A 13,463-nucleotide genomic window follows, 5' to 3' on the forward strand; every position below is an offset into this window, starting at 1 on the left:
CCGCAAAATGGACGCCGGGGAAATTGCCGGCCAATCGCAACGCAGCTGAGGTGTGGCCTGCGATTTCTGAGGGACATGCTCTCCGGCAGAATTTCCCTCGCTGCTAATAATCACTTGAGACATGCGCAGTGCGAGCGGAGAGAGGGTTGCTGCAACCCTTGCACCGGGGCAACCCCCGGCGTCACGTGCAACAACGGCAATTGCTGTTGCCGCGGGGACATCGGCAGTTGTTGCTCCGTTGCTTTTGTAAACAGGCGCAGGCGCATTGCGCGGGGGTAAATTTCAGCTGGGATTTTTCGGAAGGGCAAAGTGAAATGCTTTGATTTCGCTGATTGTTCGATCACACGCCAACTGACAGCGAACGCGGCTGGTTGTCCTCGCTCCCGAAACGGAAAAATACGACCGAAAGACGACCGTTGGACCGAAAACAAACAGTAACAGGCGAAGTACTAAAATAATCAAAGACTCGATTTCGTGGGTGTGTTTCGCGTGTTTTTGTGTGTAGTTGCATGTGACATTTGGCTTTGCAGACCTAAAACCGGAAAATAAAAACTGATTAGAGAGAGTGTGTATAGTGGGAACTTGTATAAGATGCTGGAGTTTTACCCAATGCCCACGAATCTAAATCCAGTCGGTGGCAGCTTGTACTCGCTGCAGCAGAATCATGGCGGGGCACGCTTCCTGGACAATCCCAATCCCGGCAGCATGACGGCCAACGGCGGCAACAGCAACACTTCCCTGCACCTCAGCAACAACAATCTGCCAACGAGTATTTCCGGCAACAATAGTCCCACAGGAACGGCTTCATTAACGGGACAGCAGCAGCAGCAGCAACACCAGCAACACCCCCACCAGCAACATCAGCAGCAGCAACACGCAGCCTCGACCACGCCAGTGCCAATTAACAGCTGCCCCACGCCCACAGGACACAGTCCCCTCAGCAGCAGCAGCAACAACAACAACAACAACCATAGTAATAGCAACAGCAACTCCGCCTGCAACACATTAACAGCTGCTGCTGTTGCTGCTGCTGCTCCATCGGCAACAGCCAACTCAGTAGCCACCTCGCAATTAGGCGGAGCAGTTGCTGCTGCGATTGCTGCTGCTGCTGCCGCTGCGACGACAGCAACATCGTCCCCCGCGGCAACAGGAAACGGAAATGGCAATGGCAATGGAAATGGAAACGGAGGAGCTGCTGCAACCGCCTCGGCAGCAGCGGCATCCAAATTGTCTGCCGATTGTAGTGGACGCACAGGTATGTTCCAAAAGTATTTTTCACCGGCAGTCGAGGCATTTACCGGCTTGTTCCGTTTCTGGGGTTTTCACGCTTTTCGTTTTTGGCATACTTGCGTGTGCCCGGCCTGCGGGTCAGAGCTCCGTGAGTCCAAGTCGGCCGGATCGCCCGGATCGGACGGATTGGCCGGATTGGACGGACGGGGCTCCAGATTGTGTACGACCGCCCACACCTGACTGTGCCGGCAGTTTGCGTGCGATTTTCTTGGCTTTTTGGGGCCGGGTCGGAGAAATTCTCCTTCAGGGGGAAATGTATATATTTTCTTGATTTTTGTTTGGTAATCAACTTTAAGGTTGCGGGTATTTATTGCAAAGGTTTTTGCTTATATGTGAAAAAATCATGTATTGCTTATTTCATATCTGAACTCATCTCTTTGTTTTATTGAGCTATGCAATTTTGTAGAACCTATATTTTTATACTTTTTCCATTGAAGACCATTTTTTAACAACTAAATTTAACATTTTAAAAGGACTTAACAATTTCAATTTGATTTTGTATTCCGTTTCAATTGGTGTTAATTTACTACATCCATTGCATGTAAAAAGTAAACACAAATTAACCAAAAAAGGTCTCTTAGATTTATTCTCTTAAATTATTTAAATATCCGTTATATTAAATTTATCAATATTTACATACAGCTTTGTTTAATTGAGGACTTAATTAAAACTCATGTTTATGCGCGCTCAAAGAGTGATTGAAATTTTTTGCCTAATAAATTGCCAGAGGTAGAATTTCGTATCGTGCTTTTAGAAGTCAGGCAGATAAAAACAGGTTATTATTCCATTCAGACTTAAAAGTGATTTGCCAGAGGCGGATAATGAATTATGAATTTGTGGTGTCGCACACACATGTTGGGGATAGTTTGGTGGTTTAAAATGTGCGGGACGTGGGGCGAAAGTATTTCCAGAAGTATGAACGCAAGTTGACCACAAAATAATTTTGACAATGAACCTGCCAGAGGGCGTGGCTCGACCAATAAAAGGCTATTAAGGCATGCCACATCCACATCCACACCCACACACACACTTGTGCATTGGCATGCAGACACACACACTCATATCAGCTCGTACGACAGCCTCAAAATAGGCAACACTTTTCAGCCGAGCTGCAACGAAAGTGTTGCTGGGGAAACTTTTGCGAATTTCCCCCCGAAATGCAAAGTGTGCGAACAATGTGTGTGATGCATATGCAGACCAGACCTCGACCGAGGCTAAGTGGATTGTGTTTTTGGATTTTTAGGGGCTCTTATCAGCCACTATTCACTACTCAGTCCACAACTGCTCCTTTGCCGGCAAACTTTAGATTTGCCTATGAAATTTCTATTAAAGCTTGCATTCTGCCATTTGCCATTTGCCATTGCCAAAATGGCAGCAAATAGTTTCCGTTTCCGCCCGCATCCCACACCAAACGCCACTATCCTGCGCAAACACTTGCCTGTCGACTGCTAAACTACTATCAATGCCCCACACTTTGGCGAGGTCGAGGAATTCCGAATGGGCGAGGTTTATGGGGGCGGGGATTGGAGGGCAGACCACGGAAATGAGCACACTCAGTGTCAGGTATTCCACCGAGCGTATCAGCATACATATCTGGCTTCTGCGGTGGATCCAACTTCTCCCATCTGCACGGATATTCTCCAGTAGAATAGGTGTGTATTTGTGTGGCGGAAGTATGCCATACGCATAGCTCTATGTCACTTTCATGTTGAGATCCAGGTGCACTGGGCTAAAAACTTCTTCTGAAATCAAGAAAAAAAATGTAAAAAATCGATTGGTTTTGCAATTTTAAGTGCACAAGACAAATTTGGTTTAAAGAAAATTCGCTCTTCGAAAAAGAAACAGATATTTTATTCTAAGGTGCTACTGTTCTTAGAACATAGCATTTATTATTATTGCGTCTGTCAAATCTTTAATAATTTGTGAAGCCAAATGTGTAATACAATTAATTATCTATTTTAAAAAATATCTTGATTATGTTTATTTTGTTACACTCTGAAAAATTTACTTTGAATTACTAGAATCTTAATAAATAGAAATTGCTTGAGGCAAGTCACAGAACACTTCTTCGCTTTTCGAAAAAAATGTAAGCTTTTCAAAACTCCAAACATTTTTAAACAATTTTTCCGTGCTTTCCCAAAGCCTGTTACGCTTTTCAAACCCCCTTTTACTTAAATTCCAAGCGCTAATGGTCTAAAGCATTGTTATATAAGTAAACCAATTTAGCTAAGATATTTTATTAACATTTTTGGTTACGTGTAGATAAAACCAATGAGTTTTAAATAGCTAGTCGTCAGCCGTAATTAAAGCTGTCCCATTATGAGCTGTCTGTCAACGGGGAACTGCTTCCAAAATCTGCGTGGCACGTGGACTGCACTCCAGTTAGCGCCCGAATTAATGCCAAAAGTTCGGAGCTGTCGCCCAATTTATCTCCATACACCTCCGTCTGCCTGTCAATGTGTCAATAAATGCACCATATAGTGCGACAATCAAGGGGCGGTCGGCAGATAAGCCCCATTTTATCACCGATAACGACGAGGACATTTTCGACGCTGTCGTCTATTAGCTGGTTATATTTTTTTGTCTTTTTATCGTCGAGTTGATTTTGGATTTATCTGCTGTTTAATCTATGTATTCGACATGAGTGTGTCGCACTTGTTTCAACTGTTTGCGCTTGTTGTTTGTTGATTTTTGGACAAGTTTCGCCAAGGCTTGAATGGAAAGCCACCCAGACTAGAAAAGCCCAAAAACACGCTCACACACACACACTCAATGAAGCGTCCTTTGATAACTGAAACAAAACAGAAAAATAAAAAAAATAGCAGGAACAAAAGCATTCATAAAACTGCATCGAAATGCCATAAATTTCGATTAGATTACACAAACGAAATCCCGTCACGATATCGATGCTCAAAACTCTGGAAAAAAAACGGCAAAATTCAAAACGCTGGCTCCTCTGGGCTATATCAAATGAATCATTGTCGATTTTTTGTTTTGAGCTGGAAAACCTTTATCGCCGATGCGATTGGATACTGCACAATGGGATAGGACTGCAAAAAAACGAACCCCCGAGGACATTGTCAACTTTCCGCTGCACTGGCTTAGCGGATAAAGCGCTGTAGAGGGATTGTCGTCCCTATTCCCTCGGCTACACTATATATAACCCACACACGCACATCTGCATAGATATGGCGACTGTGTGTGGGGACGCCATTGTGCCAACCATAAATCATGCACATTTTTCTGCCACTGAGCCACAGCCATATAATATAACACTCCCAGTCCTCGGCTTTCCTCACTTTTCCTCGCTTTTCCCCCAGCTGTCCACTTTTTCCCCAACTCGCTGCTCATTTTTCAAATGCTTCCATACATTTTTCGTGGCGGTCGTCATATATTTTTTATGTTTACTGCAGGCAGCTTTTGTTGTGTTTTCGGGTACTATTTTTTATGACTGCCTTACAGTTTCAAGAGCGCGTCTACGGACGGAGGATTAGGGGCGTTTTACTTGGCAGAATGGGGAGCTAAAATCCAGAGCCTTTTTAATAGGAGATTACAAGTTTTTAAGGGAGTTGAATATCGGATTAAATTTGGTGGGGTGTGCCCAATCAATTGAGCCATTGTCAGTGGAATACACATACAGATAATCGAGGCGATGCTGCTCGATGATAGCAAACAAATACAGAAAACTTTACGTTTCAATTACGCATCAACAAGCTTTCAATACAAGCTGTCGCAACACGGCGACAGATAATTTTTTTTCCTTCAAGAGTTTCTTTCTTTCGCTTTTTCCCCGTGAAGTGCAAAACAGCGAACGGAAAAACAAGAGAGACGTTGAAGCGTTTTCACACGATTCGATTGTCAGCGCGGTCCTTGCGCCATTGGCAGCACATGTCATGATAATTTCGCAGCGACATGTGCTGCCGGCACGTATACGCTACGTACGCCCATCACTAAAGGATAGGGGAATAACGAATAGCGAACACTGCACTTGAAAAAACAAAACAAATCTACAAAAATGTTAGGTATATTTTGAATTTTAAAGTGTTTTTTATTATTGCTTATATTATTGTATAATAAAGTTTAATTTCTTTTTGTGGCTCGACTTCATTTAAAGCTCAAAGCTGTTTTTAATTTTTCATATTTAATATTTAAACTAGTTTTATCTTAACACAACAATTAAATAGTTATAGAATTGTATTCGTCCTTGATGTCATTTTATTCTATCATCCTAAATCATGTGGCAATATTTTTTTTTTATAATTTATTATGTTTTGTTTGTGACAAGGTTGAAGATTGTAGAAATTAAAGGCAATACACACTCTTTTATTTTAATTTTAGGGCTAATAGTCATTCCATTGCCAGATCATTATTTTTCCTCAGTGCACAAGCTTCCCAATTTCGATTCTGTGACTTACTAACGCCACTTTTTTGCCTTCTCCTTCTTTGCTCCCCAGAAGTGGGCCACATCAAGTGCGAGAAGAACTTCGAGCTGTGCGAGGGCTGCGGCCAGAAGATCCACGACCGTTTCCTGATGAACGTGGGCGAGGCCAACTGGCACGAGCAGTGCCTGGCCTGCTGCTACTGCGGCATGCAGCTGCACCACACCTGCTACGTGCGCAACTCGAAGCTCTACTGCAAGATGGACTACGACCGGCTGTTCGGGGTCAAGTGCGCCTCCTGCTGTCACGCGATCCTGCCGCAGGAGCTGGTGATGCGACCGATCCCGAACTTCGTCTTCCACCTGCCTTGTTTCGTGTGCTACGCCTGCCGTCTACCGCTACAAAAGGGCGAGCAGTTCCTTCTTAGGGACGGCCAGCTCTTCTGCTATCGCCACGATCTGGAGAAGGAGATGTTCCTGGCCGCCGCCGCTGCCCAGCATTGTGGATTCGTGGGCCTGGACGAGGAGGATCTGCTGAGGCCGCGGGACGGAAGGAGGGGTCCGAAGCGTCCCCGCACCATCCTCACCTCGCAGCAGCGCAAACAGTTCAAGGCCTCCTTCGACCAGTCGCCCAAGCCGTGTCGCAAAGTGCGCGAAGCCCTGGCCAAGGACACCGGGCTTTCGGTGCGCGTTGTGCAGGTGTGGTTCCAGAATCAGCGCGCCAAGATGAAGAAGATCCAGCGCAAGGCCAAGCAGAACGGCGGCTCCGGCGGAGGCTCGGGCAGTGGGCGTGGCACGGGCAACTCGAGTGCCACCGATGACAAGGACACCAACGAGAAGGACGAGAAGTGCGTCAAGCAGGAACTGGGAGGAGACAGCTCAGGCTATTTGGGCGGATTGGACAACACTTTCGCCAGCCAGCCACTGAATCCCAATTTGCCCTTCTCACCGGATGGTAAGCACTTTTACTTTTTAACTTTTCTATGTCGAACTTGACCACTTTTAATTGCGCTAGTTAATTGTTGAAAATTAGAATCCTTTTGTTTTAATATTTTCTCATTTCGAAAATAAATTAGTTTTAAATCTTTAAGTAAATTAAAGAAATCGAAGAAAACTCAAATTCAAAAGTCAAATAAAATTAAACAAGAAAAATCAATTACAGTTTCCAAAGAACAAAATCCGGACTTATTAATCAGACAGAAATAAATCGCAAAGAAACCACAAAATAGTGTTTATATATATAAATTTTAGAAAAACAAAATTAGGAGATAATAATCACACTTAACTAAAAAAAAAGTAGTTGGGTATAAAAATTACTAAACCTGTTTGCATTTTTTGTTTTTCAACTTTAAAGCTTTTTTAATTATATAAAAAACTCAGTCAATTCCATCAAATATTAAAAATTAAATAAATAAAACAATTTCTAAAAAATAAAGGATAAAGTGGTAAGCTGAGGTTCGATTAAGACAAGTTTTTATGTAATTCCGAGGTACACTTACTAATTTATTATGATTTTACAGACTATCCGGCCAACTCGAACGACAGCTTCTGCAGCTCGGATCTCTCGCTGGACGGGAGCAACTTCGACCAGTTGGACGACGACGCGGACTCGCTGTCGCTGAACAACCTGGAGCTGCAGTCGACCAGCTCCTCGGGCAACCAGCACTCCCACTCGCATACCCACTCGAATCCCCACGACATGCTGGCCAACCTGAACAACAGCCTGATAAACCCCATCGACAAGCTGTATCTCATGCAGAACTCGTACTTCAGCTCCGAACATTAGGAGAGCAATGCGGCGATCTTAGGGATAGAGACGAATTTATTAGCGTTAGAGTGGCAGGCACCGATCGCAAGAGGACACCGCGTCCTTGCTGTTACGTTACACGTAGCGCGTAGTAGGCACACCCCACTCGAGGCGGCGGCATTAAGTTGGAGTTGTAGAACCAGATACAAGATACATGAAATGTGATTTTTTTAAGATAATTGAAATTTTAAGATTCTTGGCGATTTGAACGCGGCGAAACAGGGCGGGCAGCATATTTTGTTGTTAGTCTCGACACTAGAGGCAAAAAATGTAAAACACCCGCAATGCTTAAACGGTCAATGTGCCCCCTATGTTTGTAAATAGTTTTAAACCCCCGAAAAATTGTTATTAAATGTAATTTAAAAGTCAATAATTGTATTAGCAAGTGCAATTTAATCTGTTCCCCTAAAATAAACATCTTAACCGAATTCTTGCAAATGTCTTTGGCTCGCTTACTTAAAAACTAATTTAGAAAGCGGCAACCTTAAAAAAAATTGACCTATAAATTTAAACTCAGCTTTTGAGATACTTAAGCCACAAAACTTTAGAGATATAGGAGATAGGAAGTTATAGAGTTAAAACTGCAGCTTTATGTCCACTTTTCTGTTAAGTCATTTTTCAGAAATTTAGAAGGGGTTACATCATTAAAATTACAAAAAATCGGCCCGATATAACAAATCAATTTTTTAATGCGGATTTTTAGAGACCAAGGCCACAAGACTTTATAGATATACCACTTCAGCATGGGATGTCTGTAAGAAAAGTTATAGAATTAAAACTGTAGCTTTATGGCCACTTTTCGGCAAAGTCATTTATCAGAAATTTATAAAGGGGTTACATCATTAAAATTTAAAAAAAAAAACGGCCCGATATTACAAACCAATTTTTAAATGCAGTTGTTTAGAGACTAAAGCAATAAGACTTTAAATATATACCACTTCAGCATGGGATGTATGTAAGAAAACTTATAGAATTAAAACTGCAGCTTATGGCCACTTTTCGGCAAAGCCATTTTTCAGAAATTTACATCATTAAAATTACAAAAAATCTGCCCGATATTAAAAACCAATTTTTTAATGCAGATTTTTAGAGACCAAAGCCACAAGACTTTATAGATATACCACTTCAGCATGGGATGTCTGTAAGAATAGTTATAGAATTATAACTGCAGCTTTATGTCCACTTTTCTGTTAAGTAATTTTTCAGAAATTTAGAATGGGGTTACATCATTCAAATTACAAAAAATCGGCCCGATATAACAAATCAATTTTTTTAATGCAGCTTTTTAGAGACTAAAGCCACAAGAATTTAAAGACATACCACTTCAGCATGGGATGTCTGTAAGAAAAGTTATAGAATTAAAACTGTAGCCTTATGGCCACTTTTCGGCAAAGTCATTTTTCTTCATTAAAATTACAAAAAATCGGCCCGATATTACAAACCAAATTTTATATGCAGATTTATAGAGACTAAAGCCACGAGACTTTAAAGATATACCTCTTCCGAAAGGGATGACTGTGAGAAAAGTTATAGAATTATAACTGCAGCTTTTTGGTCTCTTTTCTGCAAAGACATTGTTCAGAAATTTAGAAAGGGGTTACATCATGAAAATTACAAAAAATCGGCTCCATGTTACAAACCAATATTTGAATGCAGATTTTTAGAGAATAAAGCCATAAGTCTTTAAAGATATACCACTTCAGAATGGGATGTCTGTGAGAAAAGTTACAGAATTATAACTGCAAGTTTTTGGCCACTTTTCTGTAAAGTCATTTTTCAGAAGTTTAGAAAAGGTTACATCATGAAAATATACGAAAAATCGATCTGAAATTACAAACCAAGATTTAAACGCAGTTTTTTAGAGGCTTAAGCAATAAGTCGTTAAAGATATACCACTTTAAAATCGGATGTCTGTAAGAAAAGTTATGGACATAGAACAGCAGGTTTTTGGTCACTTTTTTCCAAAGTCCTTTTTCAGAAATTTAGTAAGGGGTTACGTCATAGAAATTACAAAAAAAAACGGCCCGGTTTAACAAACAAATTTTTAAATGCAGATTTTTAGAGAATAAAGCCACAAGACTTTAAAGATATACCTCTTCCGAAAGGGATGACTGTGAGAAAAGTTATAGAATTATAACTGCAGCTTTTTGGTCTCTTTTCTGCAAAGTCATTTTTCAGAAATTTAGAAAGGGGTTACATCATGAAAATGACAAAAAATCGACCCGATTTGACAAACAAATTTTTAAATGCAGATTTTTAGAGAATAAAGCCACAAGACTTTAAAGATATACCTCTTCCGAAAGGGATGACTGTGAGAAAAGTTATAGAATTATAACTGCAGCTTTTTGGTCTCTTTTCTGCAAAGACATTGTTCAAAAATTTAGAAAGGGGTTACATCATGAAAATTACAAAAAATCGACCCGATTTTACAAACAAATTTTTAAATGCAGATTTTTAGAGAATAAAGCCGCAAAACTTTAAAGATATACCACTTCAGAATGGGATGTCTATGAGAAAAGTTACAGAATTATAACTGCAGCTTTTTGGCCAGTTTTCTGCAAAGTCATTTTTCAGAAATTTAGAAAGGGGTTACATCATGAAAATGACAAAAAATCGACCCGATTTGACAAACAAATTTTTAAATGCAGATTTTTAGAGAATAAAGCCACAAGACTTTAAAGATATACCTCTTCCGAAAGGGATGACTGTGAGAAAAGTTATAGAATTATAACTGCAGCTTTTTGGTCTCTTTTCTGCAAAGACATTGTTCAGAAATTTAGAAAGAAAATTACAAAAAATCGACCCGATTTTACAAACAAATTTTTAAATGCAGATTTTTAGAGAATAAAGCCGCAAAACTTTAAAGATATACCACTTCAGAATGGGATGTCTGTGAGAAAAGTTACAGAATTATAACTGCAGCTTTTTGGCCAGTTTTCTGCAAAGTCATTTTTCAGAAATTTAGAAAGGGGTTACATCATGAAAATTACAAAAAATCGACCCGATTTGACAAACCAATTTTTAAATGCAGATTTTTAGAGAATAAAGCCACAAGACTTTAGAGATATACCACTTCAGAAAAGGATGTCTGTATGACAAGTTATAGAATTAAAATTGCAAAATCATTTTTCAGAAATTTAGAAAGTTTACATCATTAAAATTACAAAAATCGTCATATAGTCGCCATAAAAACCATCAACAATTTCAGCGGAAAATCATCATAGTTTCACAGTTTTTAACCAAATTCGCATACAAATATTTAATTATTGCATTAGGTGCAACGGTGTAAAAACTTGGGTTGCCTAAGTTTGCCTCCATTCATGTGCTTATTAAAAAGGCGTAGCTATTATTTTAAATGTAATTTTATTACTGCAAGAGTAAGTTTTGCACACCTTAAATTGTCTTTAGATCTAAATTTCAAATACGAATATATTAACCGCCCATTTGCAGGCAGTCAAAAGCTTACTGCTGGGAAACTCCGCAAATGGCATCACAACGTTGCCGTTCATAAGGAAATTTATTGAGCGTGGCAAGGCTTCCTTTGCCGATACTTATACTATCGATATTTATTGACCAACTCACGTAACGTTGCCAGACGTTAAAAAGCACACCAAAAACAACGCGTTCCGCAAAAATTGCAATAAACAATAACAATGGTAAGAAATTGCAGTTTCTAAGGGATTTAACAATTAAACTAGATGTTTTGTGCAATCCCCAGCTCTTTTACTCGTTCTTCAAGTCGCTGGTGGGCAAAGAAGTTGTCGTGGAACTGAAGAACGACCTCAGGTGAGCTCGGTTTTGTTTACCACATTGCCGGTAAAATGGAAAACTAAAGTCATACTTTTATTTGTTTAACATAGCATATGTGGCACTCTGCATTCCGTGGACCAGTATCTGAACATCAAGCTGACGGACATCAGTGTTACGGATCCGGATAAATACCCCCATATGCTGAGCGTCAAGAACTGTTTTATCCGGGGCTCCGTGGTGCGCTACGTGCAACTTCCTGGCGACGAGGTGGACACCCAGCTCCTCCAGGATGCGGCTCGAAAAGAGGCTGTTGTGAGCACGAGATAGGATGCCCGGGATCTGCATGACCTGCCCAGGATAGTTCCCTAATATCTGCCCTACAACTAAGTGAAATTATGTTAAAGCAAAACCAATAAGAGGAATCCCCTCTACGTTATTTACGGTCCATCAGTTGCCGATGATGAGTCAGTCTGTATTTGTATTGGGTTTTCCCGAGGGTGAGCCTCCTGCTTTATGTCTCTGTTTTTATCGCTCCACGCTTGAATGGAGCATGTGTAGTGCGGATATGTAGGCCAAGTTTCTTGTCATGTTGATAATGGTCCATAAATTTATATAATTGCTGTAACGACGATGTCTTCTGATGTCTTGTCTACACATCACTAGGTATATATATCTTACTAGTATACTCCATTCGGGCTTCAGAATGGTATGTACTTGTAGCCCGTTTTACGATTGCTCTTATTGCCCGGCCCTCGAATTCAAACTTTTATCCCCAATAAAACGGAGGAGTCGCTCAGCGGAATGCTTTTAATTTGTGGACCTCGACCCGCTCGTTAAGTGCCTCTCCGTCCGCCATCGAGCCGCTTTGTTGGATGGAACGCGTACTTAAAATAAAATACGCATTCGTGGCACACTTTGGCCCGGCATTTACATTTCGGAATGGTCAGGACTCGCGCTCTAAACTCCGCCAGTTGGTCAGCGGAACCGTACGGAAAATCAAGCAATCAAAAGTTGAAGGGGTACAGGCAGAAAAAATATTTATAGCTCACAATTTCAAGGTTTAAAATATCAAATAATTTTTCATCATAAATTCTTATGTTTTGGTGTACTCTCTTTAGTTGTTTTTTTTTTCTTAATTTAATGGCTATAAAAAAAAGCATCTTTTAAATATAAATTAAATTAAATTAAATTAAATTAACCAGTTTAAAATAATACCCTTGCACAATAGGTCGCAAAAAATTAAATCAAACTTTCTAGTCATTTTTACAAAGTATTCAGTTACAACAACACTGAACAAAAGAAAATGCAAGAAAATACAACATCCTATTTGGTTCAAAGAAAATCTTAGTAACTAGACTTTTTTAGGACTCGGTCTATTTTTCGCTCAGTGTGGCAAACTCGGAGCCCGGCTGCCTGCGCATAATTAAAGGGGGGTCCATCCAGACTCCCCAGCAGAGTCCATCTTTCATTATTTGTGGTAATTGGGTTCCTGTTTCCGGCGCAGCTTCTAGGTTCAGCGTTCAGCCTTCTCGGCGCATTTTCGGGCGCATTGTTTGCCGGCTCGCAAAAATTGTTTTGCATTTGGGCCAAAAACTTTTTTCTTGGGGGGGGAGGGTGATTTTTATTTTTATTTTTGGGGGTCTACACCACCCCCCACACCCCACCCGTAAGGCCAAGTGTCCCCGGGTATGACCTATCGCGATGGGCGACCTCCGCCTGCGCCGCCCATAAAATTTTGTAATATACCCCGTGCTCCGGATGGACGTGAACCCCGCTGGATGTGGATTTATGGGACCAGGCCCAAGCCAAGCCCAGCTAGTTCATCAACGTGTTGGCCTGTGTGCGCGTGGTGCGTAAAAGTTGGCTCGTAAAGTTTCGCAAGGATCATTTGGGTTTTATTAAAAAATAAACTATACAAATTTGACACAGATTATTTATACATAAGTACGCACCGAAGTTGCGGAGTACGAGCACATGAATATGCAAACGGGATGATGGGATAGATGATGGGCGTAAACATGCGGAATTGTGGAAATTTAACCGTTCCCATAATGCAGTGGATCCTTTAATGACACATGCGAGTATGGTCCTGTACGAGTATATCCTCCTCCTCCTGACTCGACAGAAGCATATCATATCCGTTCGTCTCGGGGGACTTTTCGGCCAAATTGAATTGTTTTGTTCGGTGTAATACGTTTAAAGTAACTCCGGCTTTAGTTGATATTTCAGTTGGTCGTA

At 40.9% G+C, this 13,463-nt stretch overlaps 2 protein-coding genes across 3 annotated transcripts; both read left to right on the forward strand.

The window, feature by feature from the left end:
• The first annotated feature begins 300 nt into the window (after nt 1-300).
• Nucleotides 301-8,004, forward strand: LOC128257645 (LIM homeobox transcription factor 1-alpha). 2 transcript variants are annotated; one of them, XM_052988739.1, is made up of 3 exons: nt 301-1,255; nt 5,748-6,623; nt 7,189-8,004. In XM_052988739.1, the coding sequence occupies exons 1-3, from the start codon at nt 592-594 to the stop codon at nt 7,452-7,454; spliced, it is 1,806 nt and encodes a 601-aa protein (XP_052844699.1). In that variant the 5' UTR covers nt 301-591; the 3' UTR covers nt 7,455-8,004. The 2 variants fall into 2 exon arrangements, with proteins under 2 accessions (XP_052844699.1, XP_052844698.1); XM_052988738.1 differs by having other exon boundaries at nt 303-1,255; nt 5,745-6,623; nt 7,189-8,002.
• A 3,042-nt stretch (nt 8,005-11,046) lies between these two features.
• Nucleotides 11,047-11,652, forward strand: LOC128257652 (U6 snRNA-associated Sm-like protein LSm2). The gene is made up of 3 exons (XM_052988748.1): nt 11,047-11,131; nt 11,194-11,261; nt 11,336-11,652. The coding sequence occupies exons 1-3, from the start codon at nt 11,129-11,131 to the stop codon at nt 11,550-11,552; spliced, it is 288 nt and encodes a 95-aa protein (XP_052844708.1). The 5' UTR covers nt 11,047-11,128; the 3' UTR covers nt 11,553-11,652.
• The last annotated feature ends 1,811 nt before the right edge of the window (nt 11,653-13,463 follow it).

The sequence above is a fragment of the Drosophila gunungcola genome (assembly GCF_025200985.1).
Source record: "Drosophila gunungcola strain Sukarami chromosome 3L unlocalized genomic scaffold, Dgunungcola_SK_2 000002F, whole genome shotgun sequence".
Classification (NCBI taxonomy): domain Eukaryota; kingdom Metazoa; phylum Arthropoda; class Insecta; order Diptera; family Drosophilidae; genus Drosophila; species Drosophila gunungcola.